Source organism: Biomphalaria glabrata, chromosome 15 (genome assembly GCF_947242115.1).
Source record: "Biomphalaria glabrata chromosome 15, xgBioGlab47.1, whole genome shotgun sequence".
NCBI classification, from domain to species: Eukaryota; Metazoa; Mollusca; class Gastropoda; family Planorbidae; genus Biomphalaria; species Biomphalaria glabrata.
In genome coordinates, this window is record NC_074725.1 from 3,857,716 (window position 1) to 3,885,229 (window position 27,514).

The following is a 27,514-nucleotide window of genomic DNA, read 5'->3' on the forward strand; positions in this document are numbered from 1 at the left end:
TTATATCCCTTGATCAGATCAATGTGCCTACGATTTTTTTCGGCGGTGCGTCGAAATTGTTTAAAATTTATTTATTAGCAGGGGGGGGGGGGGTCTGGCTACCCTATTGGCATTTGGGCTGGTATTGGGCCTCATGAATGCCACTATAGAAATTATTAAATTGTCAAATGTTTTATAGTATTCTGTTGTAAAAGGGACCCTCTGACTCTTGAGTATCTTATTAAAAAACAATTTAAACAACCTTTCACAGACTATACAATGTAATGCTAATATCATCATCTATCACATTTTCCGAAATAATGTAATAGCCTACACACGTAGACTACTAGTAGGATTCATCCTTTAAGGGCCTACACACTTAGCGATTAAAAACCAGCCTATATTCAATTCGTATAGAGATATCAGAATTCACCGTGTGCATGCGTAAAGTTATCGATACATTATCAAATTTAACAAAATGATTTTGTGGACAGGTAGACCTAGAATAGGATGCCCATCATAAGATATACAAGTTACGGGCTGAATTGTATAAAAATGCCAGGGCCGATTTTGACACCCAGTCCGTCGCTGTTTATTAGGCTTCTAGATATAGCTCTAGAGCAAACAAAAAATCGACAAGTTAGTAGGCCATACTGTGAAAAACTTTAATTCTGAACAGGACGATAAAAGATAATAATCTGGAATTTTTAAATTATTTTTTTTTTACATTTAAAAAAGCATGAATTCATAAATGAATTTCAAAGTTCTGCCGATTGTTAGTTATACCTTGCAATTTGCATTCCTCCCTCTTGATAGTGTTTTGTTGTTTTTTTTTTACAAAGCTTATAACAATCACGCTGTCTGTCTGTCTGTATTTCTCCCACACCCACTTTCTGACCAAGTTGACATTTTGCACAATTATTTCTTGTACCTGACAAAGCAAGAATCAATAAAAAAAAAAATTAAAAAAAAAGAACAGTTAGTTTTATTAACTATTGGTATTTAATTTACATTGGTATAGAACAAGGGAAATAAATCGTACTTAACAGATATGGTGGTATAAGCGGAATTAGTCCCCTTGAGGCTTGGGTCTATGGCTTGAACCCTGTGAACACTTTTTTATTAGGCTTAATGCTTTATAAAGCGATCACGGTAACATTAGTCCAGATACCCCCCTCCTTCTCCTCCGCTTTCCCTTTTCCCAACTGGTCCATACAAGTGATAGTATCATAGAAATCTAAAAGCATGAAATTGCGCTCAACCAAAAACAATAGCATATATTTTTATTATTAACAGTCTAGATTTATTGATTACATGACTGATCCAAACACCGTACATTGATACCATTGCACATAATATTATTTTTTAAAATGTTTTTCTTGTTTTGTTTTTCTTGATTGTCCCCTTGCAGTATATGGCATCCCCATTTGCTTTAAAGGTCGCCAAGCTGGACAAAAAGTGTTCTTTAAAGAGTAACTTCTGAGCCGTTGTAGGCCTACTGTCAAAAAAAAGAGCTGAGCCGAAGCTTTAGGCTTCTAAGCCTGATTGAACAAAGCGCTCAGACTGGGAGAGGTCCAAACAGGGACTAAAATATGTGGACGAATACACCGGGTACCCCCACCATTTTCCTATAGTTTACCAAGCTAACCGTGCAGGACTCGCCATTGATAAAACGGTCTCTTGAGGAACGGCGCCTGGATTTTGAAAAGGTGAAGGAAGCACTCTGTACAACTCCGCACTGTGCTATAGAAATGCTCTCGCACTCCCTTAGACACTTGCTCTACTACCTATTGAACCAAATCGACTCCTCTAGCCATTGTTACCACCCTATTGTTGAGGCAGGGTTGTGTACCAAGGCACTAAAAGTATTTTAGAAAAAGGTTTTTTTTTCTTTTTACTCCTAAAATTGTTACAACTAAAGGAAAAACGTCCTTTGTTTAATTTGGTCCGGCAAGGTTACATATATGCAGGTTTTCCGTCGTTTATCCCTGCAGCAGTAAATATTTGTTTGTTTTTTTGAGTCTTTGAACTAAAAGAAATGATGCAGCCAGCTTGCATTGTAATATTTACATTTCTGTTTTGTCAACACAAGGTTCCCCTGCCTTCTAAGTAACAGGGAGCTCCACATTTCTGTATTCTCATTTCTAGGCAACATTGGATCCATTTGAAATGCCCATTTGTTAAGGTCAGAAGGCTCAAACGTTTGGTACATAATATACATTTTATGGAAAGGGCTGGTGTACCAAGTACCGAAATCTATTTGTGCTTTAATTCATTGATCTGAAAGAAGGCTGATAAAAGGATGGTTACAATATCAGCCAATAATTTTGTCATGCAAGCCGTAGACTTCAACTGGACCATCTTATTACCACTGGGATGCATGTCCCATGGCTTCACAAGTTTGAGGCATTCCCAAGGGCGTGTTGAAGTGAGTGAATACAACACAGGGTTTGTCCATCACTTTTTGGTTTATTTTCAGAGTAACAAAGAAAACTTAAGACAATATCACTAGAACACAATCACTTCTCAAAAGCATTTTTGTTTTCTTTTTATGACAACTTTTTTTTTTTTAAAAACATCAACAACAACAAATGAAACAAATAATTTCAGCATCAAATCTATTTGTTTACCTTTTTAATTAGTCAAAACTCAGTCAAATCAACATGATTTGTTTTTTTGTTTACCTGTGTTGGCAAACAAAGTCATATAGCTAAACAAGTCTCAATAACAAATGCTGGCCAGAGGTTTTGTCCTACTTGGTACCAGTACTCAAAGATTTATTAGATTTTAGGGCAAACAGGCACAATTTAGGACAAGTTGTGCCCATAAGATTTAGAAATCCTTAAGTTCAAGTTAAAACAACTTTAAAAAATCCTTTAAAAAGGGATGGATCTTGATATTAAAATTGACAGCTACGATTTTGAGCTTCGAACGTTAAGATGATTCTAAAAGGGGGTCAACTACTTGGAATGAGGGATGTAGCCCTACAAGATTGAACAGCTAAGTTTAGGTTTAAAGGCTAATCAATGAACAGATTAGGAAACTGAACATTTTGAATGTTACATTTTAATCCAAGTTTGACTGTTTCAAAAATATTGAATGAGGCTATTGAACTGACAATAAGTTTATTTGAATTGTTCAAATCTTAACTGCAAATCATTTCAACATATACAATACAAAATGTCCAAATCCCTGGAGTTACTCTGGCAAAATGTCTTCCTAAAACAACAATGGCATATAATCCAAACATGAATATCATGTCTTGACAATGGGAGTCTATGTCCGCTGTAACACAATCATTCAAGGGACTCATGATTCAAAGTTAAAAGCCAAGGATACAAAACAATGTGTCCCTAGCTGCTCATTCAAAAGTCTCAGACTACTAGAAGCACAGAAAAGGCATCTATTCCACTTGGTGGCTAAGTGTAGGGTCCATTGTCACATTTTAAAAATCAAAATATATCAACATTATATTTGATAAGTGAATAGATTCGTCTATACATTAATTTGGTTTGTACATCAGGTTGAGAAGAGAATCATGTACATCAAATTTCTTGCTATTACCACTTGACAGATTTTTACTTCAAAAGTTTTGAGCAGCGTTGCAATCAATAACCACACTTCCACTCACCTGTCTTTGGTTTGATTCTCTTACAGAAATGTACACAATGTCCTCATTCTAACAAGTCATGTAAATCTTTACCCAACATGAAATGTGAAGGAGAGAACAGATAGCAGCCAGAAAGTTAAAAAATTAAAATTTTGACCTCAATGAGAGAAACTTTGACAGCTTGTCCAAAAAAGAATTTCCAATTGGACAAAAAAAAAAGTTTCAAATTTCTGAATGAAATTATCTGCAACTCTAAAGGTATCCTACCAGCATTTTGAGTTAAGACAATGTGATCAAAGTCAAATCTGTAATATATACTAGTATAGTATAGACAAATCTGTAATATATACTAGTATAGTATAGACAAATCTCTAATATATTCTAGTATAGACTACTTGTCACTTGGTCTACTATGTTAAGGTTGCAAGAGAAATGTAAACAGGAAGATTTTTTAATTTAAAAAATTCATTAGCTTCTAGTTGCCTCAAGTTTCTACATTGATACATGTAAATATGTAGGGGACATAATTAGGATTCCATTTCAACTACTAAATGTTTTTACATTAAAAACTACGTTATAGAGAAGACGACCTTCTATTAGGGTCCATTCATTTCATATCAAGCTTTATATTGGTTCTACTTTTATGAATCTATAATTGAATTTGAACTATTTAAGTGTAATATTGCTCGACAAATGGCGTGATAGTCTTTGATTTCTACTTGAACAATTCAAATAAAAAGGAATTTGTTTTTTTTTCCCTTCCCCTAAACAAAGATTTCCAACCTATCATTGAAGATTGGCTCATCAGATTGAACTGGTGCAAATACCAAAATGTAGTCACCACCCAATTCCATTGTAACAAATTATAGCATTATAGTTTTGCCTGAGAATTTTTCTAGAGTAAAAAGTTTGGCAAGTTGAAATCCTGAAGCTAGCTTGTACAGCAAACACAAATACAACTGGATCTTCATTATGGCAGTGCAGAGCTGAGACATATAGAGTTAACATCAACGACTGTTTACCATTGCTGCTCATACATTTGATATGTTGATTTGTCCTTAGGACTCATGTGAAAAAAAAAAAAAGATTTTCATAAAAAGCTTACAAAGTTCTGTCAGACGCCTAAAAAGCTGTGTACAAGAAATAGCTGATCAAGCTATGTACTTTTCAAATGCAATAAGTTGACTGAAATCCAATAACACAAAATTGCCATTTCTACATAAAGCCTTTAATAATAATTTTTTTCTCTATTTGATTAAATATTTACAAACAGATGTGAAACAATTTTTGTGAAAAAGTAGCTTTTTCCAGATTTCTTTTTCTGTAGTGAAAGCCACTACCAAAGGAACAGATTGAACTAGTTCTGATAAACTATCAACTTTTGTACTCGTCTACAACCAGCACATTATCTATTCAATTGAACAAAACACATACTGTGACTACTTGGATCAGGAAGGACCAATGTAGATCTCATTGCTTGCATATAGATAAATTTTCACTCTAAGAAAACTAGCTTCACACATAGCAGTGTTGGTTGGACAAGTAGTGTCATTCTATTCATTGGGAGTTTGTGTGAGACACTAAAAGCAGCATAGCTTTATAAGGACACGTCAATGTGAGAAAAGATAGCGAGAAGAGATAGCGCAAGCACACTGTATATAGGGGTTGTCTGGTTTAAAACTACTGACCTAGCATCACAAAGTTTCAAATATTCAGATGGACTGGGGGCAGGAGGATCTGGTTTAGGGGAACTAAAAAGTGACTAGCCTTCAAATAAAACAAGTCCCATACATAACCAAAATACAAATGTCAAAGGAGACAAATCATTTCTGACTAGTTTTAAACCTAGATGGAAATATGTTTGTTTTTTTTTAAAACTATTGTATAATACTATATACATTAATTCAAATAGAACATAATGAGCTAACTCAAAGAGGCTTGTAATGATGCTGCCATGTTCAAACAGAGGAATAGTTCTTAGTGACTGACAACATTCTGGCACCACACAGACACAGCGTCGAGAGGAAATTATCCTTGAAGAAAATACAAAATACTCCACAATAAAATGTCAACATATGTTATGGCAAAAGATCTTGAACTGTGTGGACCACAATTGACAGTCCAGACTTTGGTCAGACTGGAGCCAACGCAGTGTTGGCTGTCTGGCGGTGGACACAGTGCTCCTGTCACTCGTGCTCTCTCTCCAGAAGTGAGCCTCGAGAGAAAGTAAAAGTTGACCAGTTCATTCCCCTGGCACAGCAGAGGAGGCAACAGAAGGAGCAGGGACCAGCCCTCTCCATCACAGGAGGTAGGGGAGAAGATCCAAAGTCCTAGACTACTTCCTCAAGTCAAGTACCACAACCTGTCAAACAGAAGCAAAAACAGTCATGTTAAACTTAGTTCAATACAAACTATCTTTTATGTAAACACAATGCATCTAACATGTCATTTAAATTCAATTCAATTTTTGAAAACCTTGCAGCCATAACATTTTTTTAGGAAAATGAAAGTACCTTTCAAATAAAAGTAATCCATCTCAAAGACAAATTGCCAATGAAATTAATCAGTCAATGATATAAGGATGTTGTATAAAACAATTGGACTACTCACAATGGTACTTAGTCAAGTAAAACTTACCGATCCATCAGAGGCACTGGCTCCAACTTTATCACCCCTGTGATTCCAACAGACTTCAAATATACCTCCTGTGCCACGATAGCTATGTACCAACAGGCCAGTCTGAATACAAATAAATTATGTTGTCAAGCATAAAAGCATGGCAGAGAATAGATATAAATTCAAGGGATATATCAAGGAATTTGTATTGTATTTATACAAGAGATCATGATTAGATGAACTATAAAGGAACATATGAATGCACATTTGTAGTGGAGAAAATACAAAAGTTGAAGTAAAAGTGGACATGTACAAAACAGTGGGAGCAAATATGACAATGATTGATAAGATGAATGATAAGAGTAAGTTAGGGCTAGGGTTTAAACCCTCACATTATGTGAACTGTACCATAGACTCATTTGTCACACTGGAACTTAGAAGTTGTTCAAAAACTAAAAAAGTATTCACATGGAATACTATTGAAAACATACCCAATAATGTACAAGGGCTATCAATAAAAACAATGTATTTAATGTGGATTGGCTTGATCAGGGACTGACTACAAAACAGAGGAATGAGCATCATCATGGCAGAGTGTTATTGAGTTATTCTCTAGGAGGCAAGCCAATGGGGGACTTCCACAGGCTATGTTAAGAACTAGTGAGCTAACAAAATTGAGCACGTCTTTTTTTTTGGACTGTTTCATTGAATAAAGAAAAGTAAAATCATTTGTCCTCAAAGTTTAGAGTTGAAGTGATCATTTCCTGGATTACTTGCCATAACTCAACTCTTAAATATTATATTTTATGTGTTACCTACTCTGCTTCATTCATTCCTTACCTGAACATTCCAAATATGTACACATTTATCAAAAGAGCCACTGGCTATGTATTTGCCATCAGGACTGAAAGCTACACTGTAAACTGGTTCTGTATGTTTGGTCAACGTGTGTAAACATCTGCCATGTTCTACTTCCCACAAGCGAACAGTCGAGTCAAATGATGCACTGAAAACAAAAAGATTTCACTTAGAAAAAACTGGATAAACCTGTGATGTAATATGTTTGCTAACAGGTTAACAGATTACACACGAGTCCTAGAGTTGAGTAATCATAACAACATTTTGTAATAGATATGTAAAAACTAATGACTACATTAATTTTACTTTTATAATTTTAATTTTTAACTAGCTTAACCATTTTGGATTCTTCTGTTAGAAAATATATTGTCAAATTATAAAATGTGTTTCTCAAAGATCACATTTATCTTCAGATTTGGTCTAGAAACTACTCTACAGCTAAAAACAGTATAAGGAAAGTAATTAAGTCTAACTACAAAATAACCATACTTGAATATGGGAAAAGGTATGGCAAGCTCTAAAGAGCAAGAATTGTAAACTAGAAGGGTCCATAAGTTTTAAGTTTTCTGTTGAATCTATGGATTTGTTAATGAAATACATTTTTATTTTGTATTCTGACTTGGACTACTGTGTGTGCATTTATTCATTTACTGATTTTAATTTAGATAATACTGAAATATACAATTCTTTGAAGAGTATTTATGTTGGTCCTTCAATTCAAATATACCTGACCATTGAACACTCTGAAAGTTCTAACTACTCATCACATGTGTATGCAAACTGAGAATTACATTTTAATACAAAATTTCTTTAAAAATTAGTGATTTATGGCTACAATAAATTATTAAATATTAAAATAAGGTAATTTGTATTTTTAGCCTCCATTTTTTTTCATGACAACGATGTCTTAATGTTACAATGAGATTGTTTTAATCAGACAATGCGTTTCTGATGTTATAATTTTGTATAGCTCTCTCCTATCAGAAAATTTCAGAATTCTCAAGTAATATTGTGATTCCGGAGATACCACTTCAAAGTATAAACTCAAAATTGAAATCTTTAAATAAATACAAAGCTTTTATTCTAGAACTAGAAATCACTTGAATAATATACACACTACATAAAGGTACAACAGGAAGCGCGGTGGCTGAGCGGTAAAGCGCTTGGCTTCAGAACCGGGGACCAGGGTTCGAATCCTGGTGAAGACTGGGATTTTTAATTTTGGGATCTTCGGGCGCCTCTGAGTCCACCCAGCTCTAATGGGTACCTGACATTAGTTAGGGAAAAGTCAAGGCGGTTGGTCGTTGTGCTGGCCACATGACACCCTTGTTAACCGTAGGTCACAGAAACAGATGACCTTTACATCATCTGCCCTATAGACCACAAGGTCTGAAAGGGGAACTTTACTTTAATATAGGTACAATACAATTCTTTTACTCTAGTCACCGCTCTCTTTTGAAACCTGTGTGAAAGTTTTTATACTATCTCTTGCCCCTCTTTCTAGCAATGTCCAAACTATTTTTAGATCTTACAGAAATATGTCATCATTTTAAATAAATTTGTCATTACTTGTCAACAATATGTAAACATGACATTGCGCTGCAAAATTAAAATCTAATTACTTTTTCAGATTCTATGATAATGGATGACTTTTAATTGAGTCTACCTCAACATTATGAAACTGTTAGACTGTGCCTAATTTGATTACAGACAATTGAAATATTTCCAAAATAAAGATAAAGACAATATACAATTTTCCCAGGGAAGAGCTAGAATAATGACTTTACTATGTTTGCTTTATGTGTTGGTTTTAAATTTTGAGTAGAATATTATTTAAAACTATTCTTAAAATTTATTTGTAATAAATCTAAAAAAAAATAGGAGTTTAAATAATATATCTGAGTGCATGAACTAGCTACTGAAGGAGATTATTACCTGGCCAATATCAAATTCTGGTTTGGGTTATTGGTGCCACCACCAGTTGGACTCCATTTAATAGTGTAGATCTCTTTGCTGTGGGCTTGAAGGTCATGGACCCACTGGTCATTCTTCATACTCCAAATCTGGGAAATGGGAAACATAAATGATATAAGATTCTTATTACACTGATCTCATTTTAATTTTAAGAAATGATGATTTAAAAATGTATATACTAAAATATTTCCATTGACAATGTAAAAAAAAACTTTTAGTTCAAATAAATGCTATTTGGGTTTGAAATTTTAATCATAAAATACATGACTTGGGATGAAAAAAATATAACTTTGATTGGATAAAACAAAACATTTCCTTAAGGAATTCATTTCATTTGGCACAAAGAAATCATGTGACTCCTCCTAATCACCTTTGATCTCATAAAATACAGCCATTTACTTCAAAAAGAAGAAACTGATGACCTATGTATGGTCCCTACGTCAATCTAGTCATGCATGTTAATTTCTTAAACTCTGTTAAGTCATTGGGCTTCAACCCATTCCAGGCACTAATAGCACTAGGGAAGAAAGAGTATTTTTTTTTACAAATTTTTCCTACGGAACAAGGAATGTGCCTTTCTCCTTTGTGTCTTTTAAAGTCTTTTTATTAGGTTTGGTTTTTCCTATGTTTATAGCCACTGACTTTGACTTACTTTTAATGTCATGTCATCTGAACAAGATGCCAACAGCTGGCCTTGAGGGTCCCATTTAATAGCATTCACTTCATTCTGGAGTGGACAAGCAGAACAAATTAGATCAAGTTCTAAATCATATTTATCTGACATCATTTACTGATAAAGCTCACAGAACTAAAACAGTTCACATTCAACAAAATGTAGTTATATTCTGACAAAAATCATTTTGGGTATAAACTAAAAAAATTTACATTTAGTACTGTACATAAAAAAGGTGTTTCTCAAATAGTAGACAAAGTAAAAGTAAAAACAAAATATTTTAATCTTTTTTATATATATATATATATATATATATATATATATATATATATATAAGTTTGTTTTTTTTACAAAAAAAGCTATCCAATTAATTTTGTGTTAAGCATCTTGCACATCATATTCACTTATTGGGATAAGTTCTTTGCTGAATCAGACAATTCATGAAAGGTATTACTTCAAACTAACAGTCCATACGGCTACCATAGTGTCATCATTTCAGCAAGAATAATATGTGAACAAACAAACAAACTATTCATCTATTTGAGAATACTTGTTAACCAAAAGTGTAACTAACAGTGTGTCCCTGGAATGTTTTGACTGGTCTGGTTTCCCCCAGACGACAAACATGAATACACTGGTCTGTTGAACATGAGGCAAATGTGGTATTGTTCTGCCAGTCCACATCTAAGGCTGGAGCTGGGGACAAAACAATCAGGGATTAAAACTACAAACAAAAAAAAAAAAAAGGCATTATTTAATAGGTTTAATGTTCAGAACAATTAGTCAATGATTGGGAACATAATGGCCAAGTGGTAGAGATGTTAAATGTCCAACCTCTCCCCAAAAGTATCAGCTGTAAAAAGTAACAGTTCACTTCTTTAGCTCTCTAGTGATCACATATCTATTGAATGAATCAAATGAAGGTCTAAATACAAATGTTAATTACCTGAATGGAAAGCAAACTGTTGAGTACAGCTTCCTGTGTTGGCATCCCAAATGATGGTGGTCTGGAGAAACAAAAGTCACATTACAGGTACAGATTGACAAACTTAACTTGAAGGTTAAATTTTGTGCTGTAGTAGCACTCAAAGACTATATTGGAGAAGCAATGGATTTGCTGAATCAGTACAAGGTACTTCATCATTACTTGATGTCAGTACGGCTACCATAGTATCATCAGGTCAGCAAGGGAAACATTTTACTTTTTGAAAAAGTAGGACATAATTTTACATTGCTCCAAGCTCAATGTTTACTTGTTTAAAACAGTGGAGATCAAACTTTGAACTACTTAAGTTCTACTAACTAGACCACCATACCTTATCAACTCCTGCACTCAGAATATAGTTTCCTCTTTTGTTCCACTTCAAAGCAAATATTGGTCCTTTGTGTTGGCCGAGTGTGTTGACCAAACGACCTGGTAAACATGAAGGTTCAGTTTTTAATACACTATGAGTACTTGTGTGTCAGAATCATTAATTGTAATACTAACCTACTGTCTCTAGAAGGGGATTGCTAAACTTAATATATTTGCAGAGCAAAGTTGAAATTTTAACAAATCTTTTTATAATAATTTTCCATGAATAGAGAGTACTTGTACTCCAGTCACTCTCAGTGTAAAGCATTTGTAAATACTAGAAAGAAAATCTATAAATGGCTTCAAAGAAAAAAGGCTATGGCATTTCTCAGACTTAACATTTTCAAATTTGCTAAATTTAAACCTAAATAAAATTATTTTTTTGACATAACATTTTAATTACCATCTATACTCCATATCCTGGCAAAACCATCATAGGATCCTGTGGCTAATAAACTACCATCACACTGAAAAGTTACAAATGATACTTAGTTAGATCATGATGATTTAAAGAGTTCAGTGATTGGTTCCTGCTTACATCTATGCTAGACTCACCACCCAATCCAGTGAGGTGACATCTTTGTTACTTGGGACTTCAGTTCCTCCTTTCTGTATACAATGTCTCAAAACCAATTGGCTAGCACTAGAGGTACTGTTGTTGTCGTTCATATTCCAGATCCTGGCTGTTGAGTCTCCAGAGCTTTAAAAACAAAATTACCACATTTAAGAAATACAGGACAATGTGACCTATGTGGCAGAATGTTTGGGTAGAACATGTGTGGTTTGTGTGGTAAAATGGGGTTGATTGGATAGAATGTGTGTGCTGACTGGACAGAGCTTTCTTTAGTTCACTTCAAGTTCTAAAGGATACAGGGGACGACAGTTAATCCTGAAACATGAAACCTTCATTTGCTATATAAATGTATGAACACCTGCATCACACTCCATGGTATGGCTCTGTGTTGTGCTCCACCTTTTAATAGGCTCACCATGTGCTGGTCTACAATGACAGACAATTTACAAATGATGTATGGGTCTCAAATGTTTCAAAATCAATGCTCCAAGTGATTTGCACTAAAGACACGTTTTAAAAGGTTTTAAAAAAAGACCCATGTATACAGGTTTTTAAAAAAATACCTAAGTACCATTATTTGTTCAGATTGTTTCAGGAAAAAATAATTTTGTATTCACTAAAAGATTTCAGTAAAACACTCTGAAGTTTATGGTGTAGTCCATAAGACACTGTTCATTTTCTACCACTTAAGACAGCTTGAGATTGGTCTCTAAACACTAGTTATGATTGTTCACTAATGTCATGGACAGTAAAAATGATTTTCAGCTGCTTGCCAGTCTGAAATAGAAGGGTCATTTGACTCCCAGTTCTATTATGTAAATTAAGGATCCTGGGGGAAAGGAGGGAGTTGTTTTTTTTTTTTAAATTGATTAATTAAATGTCAAGATGTCCACACATTATTTCGTATAATAATATTAAATGTCAGAATTTCTTGTATAATTTACAAAATATAGAACATTTACTATGATCTAGCATCAACCATACGAAAATGCTTTAGTAGTTGAAACAATTAAATTACTTTAGCCTGGGCATTCTTAGACATAGACTAGACCAAGACAAAGGTAAAATGTAAATGAAAATTTTATGTACTAAACTTTCTACAAAGTTCTTTACTGACCCAGATGCCAATAAATCATTAGTGGGGTTCCAGGCACAAATGAAGACTTCTGACTCATGTCCTCTGAGAACTGTGGCCTTGTTACTGGGGATGTCTACTGCACCATCCACTTCCATTGACTCAGTGTGGTTATCTAGAAGAGATGATAACATTGGTTGGTTGAGTGAAAAAAAAAAGGTGATGTCATTGTGAAACTGCAGGACAATCAACAGTATGCCAAGATTTATCAGTTTATTTTTGCCAGTTTATGTAATTAGGACTAGTACAATAGTTTTACATAATTTATAGGTACAGGTACAGCACAAATAAAACAGTTGGTAACTTCTATTAGCAATAGTTATATTTATAGTTCATTTATAAAATCCTAGGCCTTAGCCCACTCATCACTAATTTCCTACTTGCCGTGGAAAATAAAATTTAACCCATTATTACTTTCCAGTAAATAGAGCATTAAGCCATTTAATCAAAATTCAGTGGTGAAATTTACCAAAAACAATTTTTTTTTAATTCGCAATTTCGACCCAAAGTTTTTTTTTAAACCAACATTTAAATGTCTTTAAAGTATAAAATAAATGATAATTCTTTCAGCTATAAGCATACATTTTTTTTGGTGCGCAACATTCTTTTGTTTGAGTGTTTTAAAAATGATTTTTGTTTATTTCTACACGGATCTAGATCTAAAGCTCATTCTCCTCTAGATCTAGATAATTGTCAAAGTGAATGTGAGGGTTTATCCTTAGATCATGTGATTATCAAATGTGTTTTTACAAAGGGCACAAAACATCTGTATGAAAGGGTGGGTGTTTGTGTGGAGAAAATTTAATACGTCTACATCTAGATCTACAAGTTATGCCTCTATTTTAAATTAAAAATCCTTAAAATTATCACAGTGTAAATACAAGGGCCTATTAAAATGTGTGTGTATGTTTTTGTATAATACAGTTTGGGGAGATCAACTGATGGGTCTAAGAAGGCTTCAGCAGTAACGTAGCAAAGGTATCTGCTCAAATATATATAAATATATAATAGGTAGAAAGAGGGAAAAAAACCACTTATACTATTTGAAAAGACATGGCTCATTAAAAATAAATGTTTTCCCCTAAACCATAGCCAAATATTTCTATTTTTTTGTGCTAGTGACCTGATTTTTCCTCCCCTGATATTCTGCTGCAAAGAAGGCAGGTAAGCAGACCAGATAAACATTAAATTTATAGTTTCCTAACTCAACATAGAAACAAAGAGAACATATTGAAAAGGGGGAAACAATTTTTAAAGACTTCAAGAGGTAAGTAGGTCAAGGCTGAATCAGGTTGCACACAGTTCTTAAGGTTTCTTCCTAAATTTTTAAAATTATTTTACCAGATTTCCCCCCCCCCCCCCCCCACAAACCATAAAAAGTGCAAGTGTCATGAAGCAGCTGTCTTTAGTGGGGCTGGCTAGTCACAATGTTTCCAGTTTCAGAATTTAATGAAATGGAGAAAGGAAAGGGAAAGAAGTGGGCTACAAGACATGTGCAGAACAGTTGGTCAATGTCCATGTTGAAATTCTTTATGAACAAGATACATTGAGTCTCTTCAACTATACATTTTCTGTTCTATGCTGTTGAATTCAACACAAGACTAAATATATGCTATGATACAATTTAAAAAAAAAATGTATTAGGTGTCCCTTTCAATCTATAGAGTGCAGATGATGTAAAGCTCATCTGTTTCTATGGATGACTTAACAAGGGTGTTATGTGGCCTGCACAATGATCAACTGCCTTTATTCCTCAATGCTTGTCAAGTATCCAATTAGAGTTGGGTGGACTCAAGGGGTGTCATAAAAATTCCAAAATTAAAACCTTGGTCTGTACCTAAATTGAAACTGAAGACTTGGTTTGGAAGCCATGCAATTTTTCACTAAGCGATCACACCCCATATAATGTACAAAAATAGTGTCTTAATGACTACCTAGTCTGCATGATGAGAGGCAGTCACAAATTTGTACATTTATTTCTATGATAAGTAAAGAAAAAAATACACCTCACACAATATAGTTACAAGCAACAGTATTAGTCCAACCACAAATGTGAATCATCTGAAAACTACCAGAACTTTATCCTGACCCAACAGTTCTGTATATGTTATGAACAAAGAAAAAACTAGGTCCAATCAAATCCTCAAGCTCTGTGTTTCAGAATTGTGTGTGACCACAAACTTAATATGTCATCGCCAAACTTTATGGAAGCTGATTGACAGAAATTGCTGTACAAGCACATCCACTGGTTCATTACAGGCTAGGTTACAGTAGCAAGTAAGGAATCCTTCTCATACACCCTCAACCCCTTTTTTTCATTGCAGACTAAAGTCACTGTATATTTAATGTATACGTACCAATTCTTTTTAGACTGTAAGGCGACATAACAGTGCTGTATGACACTTTAAAAAATTAACTATTTAATGAGTTTTTTAAAATTATTCATGAAATGGGAAATGGTTATTTAGAGGTTTTAAGTATTTGGGGATGTTCTGTGTGTTCCAAAAATAATGTACGTATATGAAATTAAATACCGCGAAAATCTGACCTTTGCATGCGTCTTAGAACGTATCACCAGCAAAAGTCAAGAAAACACTGTATATTTGTTTATTAATTTTCATTTTTAAAAAATCAATTTTTCAAAAGTTGCATTTATGTTGCTACAAATTTTATAAAGGACTTTCATATACAAGTTTTATAGCGCAATAAGTAGTTCAAACTTAATCACTATGCATTTTCCTAATAAAATCTGTTTGGGCGTCTATGTTTAAATTGGAAACATACCATTTGGATTGGCTGCTTCCACCAACATGTTTTTATTGTGAACTTTCAAATGATGATAACCTCTTAAATTTGGCAGGTCATTAAATGCAGTCTTTACCGAAACTGAACGGTATTTTGAAACCAAAAATGTGTGTTAAAATATTGAGTAACAAGTCCTAGTTTATGACAACTGATTTGGTTTTCAAAGTTGGTGACAATAAAATCTCTGATCGGGGGCCCCCCCTAAGGCACAACCTCAGGCGTGTGTGTGTATTAAGTAGTTAACTCTGTAAATATCCCTTAGAGATCGCAATGTGGCACTTAGAAGGTCTGAGGGATTAGAGTTTGCTCCCCACTCAGTTCAGACAAGTCCTGTGGATTACTGTGTTTGTGAAGAACATTAAAGCTTACAATTTAGATTACTTTGACTTTCTGGCTGTGTTTTTTTGTGTCTGTGTTCTGAAAGCACCATGGGCCAACATGTTTGTTAACTGTGCTGAGCAAATTATTACTATATCAATTATAGTGTACTTCTGGATAAAAAAAAAGCCTGAAATTGAAATGAAGTTGGAAAAAAAAGACATCGTGTGATAGCAATAACTAGCGATAGATAGACAGATAGATATCTGAATGATAGATAGATACATAAGCGATAAATGACTTTCTGGTATTTTCAAACAACAGAGAATGACAGCAAGAGCAGTTGATAATTTCATAAGAACATGCAAACTTTTTTGTTATAGAACTACTTGTTGTGCACAGTCATGGTATGGTAAAAATAGTGTAAAACTAAAACACTTAAAATGTACAAGTGTAGTGTTTGTTCAGTGTATAATTGACATTTAAGTCTGGAAAAAAAAAGCAACAAGAGTGTTTTTCACTTTTGTTCAACTCATTTTCTCCCAAAATCACTTATATTGAGTTTTGCTTTAATTTATAGGTTAATACAAATAAAAAAAATTGCCTTTTTTGCTTCTTAGCGCTGTTTGAAAAGAGGAGAGGTTTTTAAGCTACTCCCTTTATTTCAAATTGGCAAAAGGTTCCTAGTTTTTATCTAAATTGCTCTCATATTTGTTCTGTTCTCTTTATGATACATGTTGTATCCTGCAGTCTAGCCATGTAGCTTAAACAAGGTGGTCTGACAAACCTGGTTACTCCTAAGTGACTAAAGGATTGTACACATATGACTCTACTAGGCTACTATCAGATACTAAGGGCAGAGAACCCTGATTGTTTTGGGAAGAGTTTAACAAGCAGCAGACTAGCACCTAGTTCAAGGTCACACAATAATGTGAACTTGGTGAACCTTATCACATCCAACAATCTATTCTCTGCTAAGAGAACAACACACACACACACAAAGTAGATTTGCTTTAGACAGAAGACAACTAGATCTAGGTCACATTAATTCATGTGAATTACAACTAGATCTTCTCCTTTAACAGCCAATGGTGGAGAGAATCTTCTGGTGTAAGGAATCTCACTTCAAATCAATCCCTAGAGTTCCCTTCATTTCTATGTAGTCCATTGAACAGATGATGTGTGTATATCATTTGCAAACACAATGTTTACCACAGGTGATCACTCTAATGTCTGTTATTTGTTATGCTTAAATCATGTATTATCTCTTTGTTGGTTTTTTTAAAGCCTTTTGTTCAATTTAGAAATGTTCTAAGCCTTTTTTTTTTAATAAGTAGTCCACTATACAAATGAAATGTCTTAAAGACCAACTGAAGAGGTTTTTATCGAAATTGAGATAACTATTGATTATGATAGTAGATGGTATCAAATATAGTTCCTAAAAATTTGAGTTAAAAGAAATACATATTTATACTAGAAAAAGTCATTTGAAAGTGTAAAAAAATTAACGAGATTTGCAATGGCTCTGTCATGTCCTAAAGCGGAAGTGACGTTATAGTATGGAAATCACGGAAAATTGTCGAGCTCAAGACACTAGATCTATCTATCTAGACCGCCTAGAGGATTCTAGATCTTTTTTTTTGTTATTAAGACCAGCTTAACGTAGACAATTTAGTCTTATTACTAGATTGTAACTAGATATGGATTTAGATATCTAATAATAGATTTTTAGCTACATAGATCTAGATCTATATTTTTTTTTACTAGTCTTACTAAGACTTAGTTTAGAATAGATGTAGATCTAAAATCTAAATATCTAGACTCGTAGATCTAATTTAGTATTAAATAAATTACTATAAAAAATAAATACAAAAAACAATAATATAGGAATATAAAAATATAGTCTTATGACTTATATAGTGACTAGCCTAGGCTATAGGGCTAGGTCACTTCACTAGTGGTCTGTAATATTAATTATTAATATTTATTAGTATATAGATTCTATGTCCTGGGGAAGGTTCTGTCTAAATCTTTAGTTATTAGTATTAGTTGGTCTATAAAAGTCTATTCTTGTTTTGTAGTAGGGCCTACTACAAGATTTAGAAGACTATTATCACTTATAGTCACTATAGTGTCTATAGTAACAATAGTTTTTAGAAAGCATATAATTTTTACATATCATTCTTAAGGAAGGTATAGATCTAGATTTATAAATTAATAAAATCTAGACTTACTAAACTCTTTCATCATTAGACTCCAAGAATTATAAGAATTAAGATAGATCTACTATAGACCATTATAGTATAGTATATAATCTAGTTATATTCTAGTAAAGTAGCCTGGTCATGCGGTTTGCTTGCTGGACTGTTGTTCGGATTTATCGACGGTCGAGGGTTATAACCCTGCCCGCTCCCATCCCCCGTCGTCCTGCGGGAGGTTTGGACTAGGAAGTAAACTATCTTCAACTCTGAAGGAACATCCGAATTATGTAAAACATTTTACAAACAAACATTTTAATATTCATTTAATATTACTTAATTTTTCATTTATGTATCTATTACTAAATATATATATAAATATATTTTATTTTATTTTAGAAACCTGACATTGGCTAAAAGATGATCTGACGCGTCCAACAGTGGATGGCTGCCTGATTGTGTGTTATGCCAGCTGGACTGTTATTTTATAAGACTGTTGAGCATCTTTTACTTACAAATCTAAAAGCTGATGCTATGAACTCAATGGCTTAGAAGAAATCCTATCAGTTTTATATGGTTATGACAATAATCTTTAATAAATAAGTCTTATACAAGGACAGTAAAGATTATTATTATTATTATCATATACAAGGACAGTAAAGATTATTATTATTATTATCATATTTTCAGTTGGTTTGTTTTAAGCTAACGTTGTCTTAAATTATTAATTAAGAAATTTGTTACATTTTCTTTATAAATACTCAAAAGTGGAAAAATATTCTTTTGGATAAATTTCAACTTTGTGGGACATGCCCTTTATATTTAATGCAAACATAAAGTTATAAGGCATTATCTTCGATTCCGAAGATTAAGGATGAATGCAGCATTTCTCTTGATCACACGAACCCAGTTGCAACTTGTATATTTTGTCATATCTAATTCATTATACAGACAAACCAGTGGTTTCTTTGGCATATAGGAAAGCAGATTGCCTTTGAAAGAAACAGCTGAAAAGCTCTGACGAGCTTGCTAAAGACAGACGCAGACGACGAAAAAAAAAATGATTATAAATGCGGAATGCATAGTTTGTTTATATTTATAAATTAGTTAATGAAATGTAAATATTTCCAGTAAGACACTGTTTACAAAGATATTTTAAAGAAAATTTAGCACCCAAAAGTTACTTAGCCAGATAAATAATTTAATATTAGTACTTGAAATATTTAATAGCTTGAACCTAACTGATCAAATATATTACCTCAGCTGTTTCTGCTCTTATTATCTTATTTAAATTAAAGTATTCTGATAATATTCTAATAGTTATAATGTTTTTTGTTTGGACAATAAAGATTATTATTATTATTATTACTTTGAAAATATGTTAATATAAGAAAAAGTAAAAGTGAACTATTAGTTAGCAACTCTGCTTTATAAAAGCACTAGGAAAAACAAATTGAGCTCTTCATTGCTATCAGCTTTTCATTGAGCTAACTGCTTCCAATATGGGGATTACTCTTAAATTTTTAAATCATATAAGTTAAGGAAGCTGAATTTGTACTTAGTGTGCAAGTAACTATAGCTTTGACTTGTTTCTTCCCACCCCATCTCTACACACAATTACACATTATCATTCCAAGGGCATTTGAATAAGTGAATTCCATTAGTCAAGGAGCTGTTTCTGCAACCATAGTTTCTAGCATATAGATCTATTTTACTATCATCGTTATCAGAACGAAAAATACCGGTAATTGAAAGAATTGGTGATAAAAAAAAATTGCAGGTGTACTGCACGATATGGTGGACAGAAACACTGTGTTGTGGTCAAATACTGGGTACGCATGAATGGATCTAAGTTAAACCGGCTTGCTAATTGTGATTAGCTTACACTCATAGTCATAAAAAACCACACGTGGACTGTAACAAGAGGTATAGTAGACTGATCCACGTTGTACGGTGGACTAAAACTCGATACTAGACTCTAGTACGCTTGAATGGATCTAGGCTAATCCGGCGAACATTAATTCGCTTACCTCTAAATTTAGTAGCGTGACCTAGTTTCCATACTATAACGTCACGGATCAGTGTAGTGAGGGAGAAAGACATCTCGAATGGCTACGAGACTAAGACTTTTTAGTGTCCCTAAAACCCACATTAAAATGCTAATATCTCATTAACGGCTGAAAAGTTATAGAAAATATTTTGCATACACGTTTTTTTAAGCATTATATTACAGAAAACAAGTATTAAAACGGTTTCTGTGATTGACCCAAAAACCTCTTCAGTTGGTCTTTAATCACTCTTGCACAAGGAACAAAGTGAATCTTCTGCATCAATGTTGAGAACTTTTCAAACACATGTTTTTAATTCATCTGAACATTAGCTATAGCCATGGCATACAGGAAGGTTTTAGGCTAGAGACTAACCCAGACATATTCAAGGAATTATTTACACTAATGAATGAACTAGGTCAAGGGGTCACTACTGAAAAGCAATCCTCTCAAAACTAGACAGAAAATAAGAGACAATGTTGGAAGGCTGAGACCACACTGTCATTGGGTCTGGGAGAGAGAGAGAGGAGGGGGGAGGGCCCTGCTATTGTCTTTGTTCCAGCTCCCCCACAGAAACTCAAGCTGAACAGGTGGCTGAGTAGAGCCTCCATTTGACCTTGCAAGCCCAGCAGCACAAAAGACCTTGACCTCTTAGTTAAAGTACTAGCATGACAGAAACCTTTTTTCTTGGAAACCTCCAATGTAACCACAAGAACCACAGAGTCCAGTGGGTCATTAGGGTGTCAACGAGATGAGCTGATACTGTGATCAAACAGTACTTAGATCAGAAAGAAAAAGGCCATGTACTGGTAATGCATCTAAAAAGTCATAGGTACAACCTACAGTCTAAGTTGTGGACATGTATTTTATACAGTGACATTTGAGCCATTCATTTTTCCCAGGCCTGAACTACTTACCAACAGTCATAGGTACAACCTACAGTCTAAGTTGTGGACATGTATTTTAACACAGTGACATTTGAGCCATTCATTTTTCCAGACCCAGACCTGAACTACTTACCAACAGCCCCATGTGTGCCATTGTCTCCATTAGTATTACTGGTTTCCGTTTTGACCTGGTTACTTTTGGTGATGGCTTGCTTCCTAGACTCCACTACATCTGGCATCACAGCATCAATCAAAGACAGAGATTCCATTGTCCTTTCAGCTCCATCCTAACAAAAGAAACACACAAAGTTAAAGACAACCTATCTACCATAGCACTAGATGTACCATTAAGAACGTATTATTGTTGAAATTATTTAGATGCATGCAAACCATCAACATTTCCAGTGTCTATTTGTAGGTGTTGTGATGTAGGCTTATTAATTATAATTAAATCAATACATTTTCCGTGTCTCAAGTTAAAACACTATTATATTACATCGACCACCTTGAGAAACTTTCACATCTGCATTACCTTTTTACAGACATATATATATAATGAAGAGAGAAAGATAGAGACGGGGGGGGGGGGGAGGAGACAAAGATGAGAAAAGACATCGCTCTGGGAAAAAAATCCTATAGGAAATTAAGTGTGTGTGTGTGTGAAGGTGTTTAGTCACACGGTACACATAAAATGTCAAGTCCACACAACACAGGATGTGACTAAAATGCGGGCGGGAAAAGGGGAGTGTCTTTTTATAGACATGATGTTAAGTAGGCGACACCTATCGATCCTCAACACTTGAGCCAAACAAAACACTTGCTAGCACAGAGAATGGTTCAACTAATCGCCCGATTTCCTGCATGTGCAGTCTCCTACTTGGGCTACAGATGAAAACTAGGAGAATGAGACGCAAGTTTCTTAACAATGTAACAGACAAGACTCTGAGGTGTCTCGCGTGGCTTTGAACATCTTAGCGTGTATTCTAGACAAGGGCAGTAAACTCCCACACCCCAGCCAGTGGAGTCAATTTACCATTCTAAATTTATTAATAAACCTTTAAAAAAAAAGGTGTATACAGCAAGCAAGGAGTTGGTATAATCCAAGACTAAAGGAAGTCTACTAAGTCTTAAACCATCTTAAGAAACAATTCTTTACTAACTGCGGTCTACTGCTAGGCTGGTTTCCTTGAACAAACCAATTGGGGATAAAAGACCAGGTACAAAACTACAGTTCTTAATCGTACACAAGAATTCATTCCGATTCTGTCCAAACCGAGCTAGACTCTAGAAACATTAGAGCCAAGGGATGACATGACGGCACTATTTGTACACTTAGAAGACAAGTGGCCAGAAGTCCTATTGGTTGGCCAAATAAGTGGACAAGACTAATATCAATGACTTTAGGAAGAAAGAAGTTGAAAGCTCTTGCTTGTGAGCGTCGCCCAACACATTCACAATTTTATGCTAATCCTTTAAGTAGTTTTAGTCTCAACACCCAAAAGTAACCAAGAGAAAAAAAATACATTCTTTTTTTTTAAATAGCGTTTAAGCGAACTTCAGTTGTAAATTTTCTTAGGAATTTCGCCTGGGAATGTGAAAGTTAAAGATCCTTTAGAGCGTCTAATCTAATTGTATGTAGTCTAATTGAATTACTTAGTTTAAATAGTTGGATAACTTTATGTCTCAAGGTAAATCATCAGACTTGCTCTACAGTTTCTCTCGACATACAAGCAAAATGTTAGCCAAAAAGTAAAAAAAAAAAAATGGGCCAATCTCACTACTGATAAAGATGAACTTGATCATCGGGTCTACATCATGATGTTACTGAACAGAACAAGTTGAAGCCTTAAGTAGTGCACTACATTGATCTAGAGCTACATTCATGTTGAACTTTCGATTGCAGTCAAGTCAGCTGCTGTTTGATTCCTGGCCTTATGTGTTTGAGTGCGCTCAGAATGAACTTTCACGTGCTGTGGACGGCTGGGAAAACTTTAGCCTAAAAATAGATCAACCCCAAATGGGTGTGCCTGTGGTAAACTTTGTAGCCTGTAATATTATGTCGAGAGTTGGGGGTGAAGTGGCGACCATGGTTTTGAAACCTAACCAGCACATTGACCAAACGACTTTCCAAAGGAAGTAGGCTGGTTTGGAAAGTCGGCTACAAACGGTCGGCGCTGGGAGAGGCCATTCAGTGTCAAATTTGAACCCCGGACATGTCACTTAAAGACCAACTGAAGAGGTTTTTTTCGAAATTGAGATAGCGATTGGTTCAGACAGTAGATAGCATCAAAGTTAGTTCCTAAAATTTTGAGATTTTAGAAAAGCGTATTTATATTAGAAAAAGTAATTTGAAAGTGGAAAAAATAACGAGATTTGAAAATCAGCTTCAATGGCCGAAACCAGAAGTGACGTCTTGTAATGGACTGAGAAAATGTAAATAAAAATAGACATGGCTGGATACGTTATTGATAGCGATTCAGATGATATACTTATCATGGAATGCACCAAAATGCCATGAAGATAGAGCAGACTATTTAATGAATATAATTATTATAGATAGATTAATAGAGAGGACTAGTTACTACTTAGACTCTTAGACTTGACTTAGACTACTAGGGGGTAGACAGTCACTTATGACTAGATCTAGATAGTAGTAGATTCTAGATCTACTATAAATTATAATAATAAACTATACTAGTATACTAAAAGTATAAGTCTATTATAATTTTTATTATAACAAAACTAAATGGATAGATCTATCTATTTCTAGATGTAATTCTAGCTAGGCCTTCTAACTCTTTTACTAGTCACTCACTAGATCTAGTTTATATAATAATAATACTTGACTTTGACTTGTAGTAATACTAATAGAGTTTAATACTTATACTAGAGACACTAGAGTAATAGTTTATAAACTAGTAGATTTAAGTAGATCTAGAGTAATCTAGACTACCCTCTCTATCTATGTTAAGTCTAAGCCCAGTCGCCAACATTTTTTAATGCTTGAATTTGTATATCTCTGTAATAGTACTAGATCTAATTGTAAGAGTAGTAAGACCTAATGAGTAGTGTCCTAGCATAAAGATTATTCATAGATATTTATAAATAAATATTATATTATATTAGTCAAGGACTAAACCTAAAGCCTAAGCTAAATCTATAGAATATATTTATAAAAAAGATCTAATTCTAATATAGCCCTCTACTAGCCCTTACTATATTTATTAATAAGGCTAGACCTTAGACCTAAAAAATAATAAGTCATCATTTATATTGGTAATATTAAATATGTGACATGTCTTTAAGTCTTAAACTTAAACAGGGTCGGTCCTAACGATTGCGGGGCCTTATGTGAAACTGATTGCGCAGGGCCTAGTCTGGGTGGGAATAAGGAAAATAAGTGGAAATTAAGCTTTTGTATTTTAAAATTTTGAATTTTATTCAATCTTTACTAAGTACAAGATTACGATCAAATTAACTTTACTTTACGAACTTTGCAACCTAAGTAATTTATTATTATTAAGAACAATAAGAGTTAGATGTTTATGTTAGATCAGATAATCAGTATAACATATAAGATATATATATATATATATAACCACTAGTTCTATATATATGTATACATAATTAAGTATAAATGTTAATAAATAAATTTTAAAAAATCTATTTTACAGAAAACATATGACATGTGGCATACAGACAAGTTTACTAGATGGATCTTTCATCATTTTGGAAATACAAGAAGAGTTAATATTCCCTGTTTCTATTTTGAAACAAATCACAGACTAAACATTCTACAATTTTATTTTATATAATAAATACCAATAAATGTAAATACAAAATCACATTTTAATAGAGTTCTTCATTATACACACAACATTATTTTAGTATGTTCCTTTTCATTTGCTAGGTTTAGACAAAGCTTCGAATCAGGATTTAATATTATTATGTCATAGCCCAAAACTCCAGCAGGATGTTAGTTAATGGCAGTGGTCAATGTTTGAACCTGAGACCACAGAGAAGACAGTTCGGAGTGCAAACCACACAATTTTCTGCGTTTCGAAACGTATTGAAATTTTGATCATTTCTATGTTATTGCAGTTTTGAATGTCCATTGCAATGATGACTTGATCTGTACAGGGGTTACATTTAAAAAAAATAAGAGTTGGATCTCATTCTTCGAATGATGCTACTTATTGGAAATTACATGGTGGAATAGATATTACTCATTAGAGGCCAAAAGAAAATCCACTGCCGAGGGAAGACGTAGACGTCGTAAAGAACATTTAAATTGATCACCAGCTAGGGCTGCGTAGCCATGGAAAATACTGCATTCCTCATTAATCTTTCGACTCGACTGCCAGCCTTATTTATTTAACACTTTAAATTATTGTTATAAACCTGGTGGTGGCACAGATGGGGGTAGTGGTGTGAGTGTAGTCAGTCAACGCAAATCGCCACAGGCCAGCGCTAGACGAGCGGTCAACCGTGACGAGTACGACGATCGGCCGAGACGAGTGTCAACAAGAGGGTTCGGGAAGGATCGCCGTCGTGAACAGAGCTCATTAGCGTCACGAGAATTGTAGTCATCTGACCACCTAGAAACGTCGAGCGGCGTTCTGTCCGGTTCTAGAAGGCCAGTAGGGACCCTATATAAAGAGCGGAGGTGTCGCAGTCAAGACGGTTCAGAAAGCGGGTTTACGACAGGAGTTCAGAACACGGTCGACTACAGCACAGTTCAACAGTGTGGTCCTGTACGGAGCATTACGACGGTTCAGTGCGGAGTACTATCAAGTACAGTTGAGACGGCTGGCGTCTTGATCTTGGTCTGTGATCGAGTCCGACACAACGAGCCTAGTGTGTGAAGTCAGTCCTGAACTGTTGAACCCAGTGCAAGCCCGGAACAAGACGGAGAGACCAGTGCAAGACTTGATACGGCGGAACGGTGTTATCGGAGAGATATTTGTTATCGCAGAGCTATTTGTACTGTTCTACGTGCTGCCAATTGTACAGTATTGGCTGTTATTTATGGACATTAAACCTTTACGTTATTTTGGAGCCCTGACTTGTCAAGTTCTTTAAGTTGGTGGTGTATGGTGCAGTTTGCAGAGAGCCTGGATAGTGAGATTCGTAACATTATGAATAGCTCTGCATTTTTTAATAACAATGAAATATATTTATATATATATTCAGTGATTAACTGGCAATAATTGGGTTACTAAAATTTAATAAAATGAGTTGCATAACTACATCAACAGTAGCCTATATGCATTACTGAATATTATATTGATGCCACAATTTATTTTCCACTTCCCAGAGAAAAGAAAAAAAACAACAACTCCTTTTCCAGTAGGATAATCTCTTCTATTTATAGTCTAAACACAATTTAAAACTTTATTACAGTTACAGATTAACTTGCTAACTTAACTATCTAATGATTCTATTTGTGAGATAAATGAAAATTCAATTTTTACATATAGATTTATAGAACTATTTAAGTAAGAGTGTAACAAAATCCATATTTCGTATATTAATAATAATATAGAATTGGTAGATCTAGGTCTAATTTTTGCCTGTTTTTAGAAATTTAGATCTAGTAGATCTAAATCAGACTACCTTTAAGTCTAGGTTAAGGTTAAAGCTATTTGCTAGTGTTGTACGAGGTTGTGACTCTAGATTCAAACTAAATATAATCGTGTACTACAATAACTACATTGAATGAGCTCAACATTGTAATTAATGTTGTTTTTTCCCCATATCGGGCCTATTTAGGGACGGCTATAGGTTAATAATCACTATTCAGTGTATAGATAGAGTATATAATTTTAAACTTTGTTTTTCTAGATCTAGGCCCAGCACCTCGATCGGATCAGTCTACATAGATCTATATAGATAGGTCTAATCTCTAAATATCCAATAGGCCTACTACTATTCCTAGATCTAGACTTCATCTAATTAAATTTAGGTCTACTTCATACATCATTAATGATCTGAGAAAAGAAGATCTAGCTCTTGATCAAAAGCAGTAGATGTAGAACTAGAATACGCCTGAAGCAGTAACATAAGCCATAAATTGCGTAACTTGACTAAAACGAATTGAGGCGCGCGGTACTGCGTGGGCTGAAACGCTGTTCGCTTGACTAGACCAAGAATAAGCCGACAACCAGTAGATCTAACATGCAAAGCCATAAATTGCGTCATTTGACCTAATTTCCCCAACTCTAACATCCACTTTTTATAAATTGGTGTGTTTTAGTCGCCTTTGTTTTCAGAAACTGGCATTCCTGTAAAAAGGAATAGGGAAATACGCTAAGCCATAAACTGAAAAATTTGACCTAATTTCCCTTAAACTACGTCATCGACCTTGGTTGTCTGGGAAATACTGATCTCGAATGGCTTCGAGATTGTGAAATTTAATAGTCCCTAAAACGCATATTAAATTGCTTATATCTAAATAATTACAAAGAATATATGTCTAATATTTC

At 34.2% G+C, this 27,514-nt stretch overlaps 1 protein-coding gene across 3 annotated transcripts in view; it reads right to left on the bottom strand.

The window, feature by feature from the left end:
• Positions 1-2,582: 2,582 nt before the first annotated feature.
• LOC106054468 (F-box-like/WD repeat-containing protein TBL1XR1) overlaps positions 2,583-27,514 on the bottom strand; it is a 34,612-nt gene continuing 9,680 nt past the window's right edge. For all 3 annotated transcript variants that reach the window (XM_056012227.1, XM_056012229.1, XM_056012228.1), the window contains exons 4-15: positions 21,163-21,316; positions 12,756-12,888; positions 11,620-11,764; positions 11,468-11,531; positions 11,027-11,124; positions 10,657-10,717; positions 10,285-10,406; positions 9,690-9,764; positions 8,999-9,126; positions 7,046-7,211; positions 6,227-6,328; positions 2,583-5,951 (exon numbers count right to left, since the gene is read on the bottom strand). In XM_056012227.1, the coding sequence (XP_055868202.1) occupies positions 5,925-5,951; positions 6,227-6,328; positions 7,046-7,211; positions 8,999-9,126; positions 9,690-9,764; positions 10,285-10,406; positions 10,657-10,717; positions 11,027-11,124; positions 11,468-11,531; positions 11,620-11,764; positions 12,756-12,888; positions 21,163-21,316 (1,275 nt within the window). In that variant the 3' untranslated portion in view covers positions 2,583-5,924. The remainder of the gene's footprint in view (positions 5,952-6,226; positions 6,329-7,045; positions 7,212-8,998; positions 9,127-9,689; positions 9,765-10,284; positions 10,407-10,656; positions 10,718-11,026; positions 11,125-11,467; positions 11,532-11,619; positions 11,765-12,755; positions 12,889-21,162; positions 21,317-27,514) is intronic.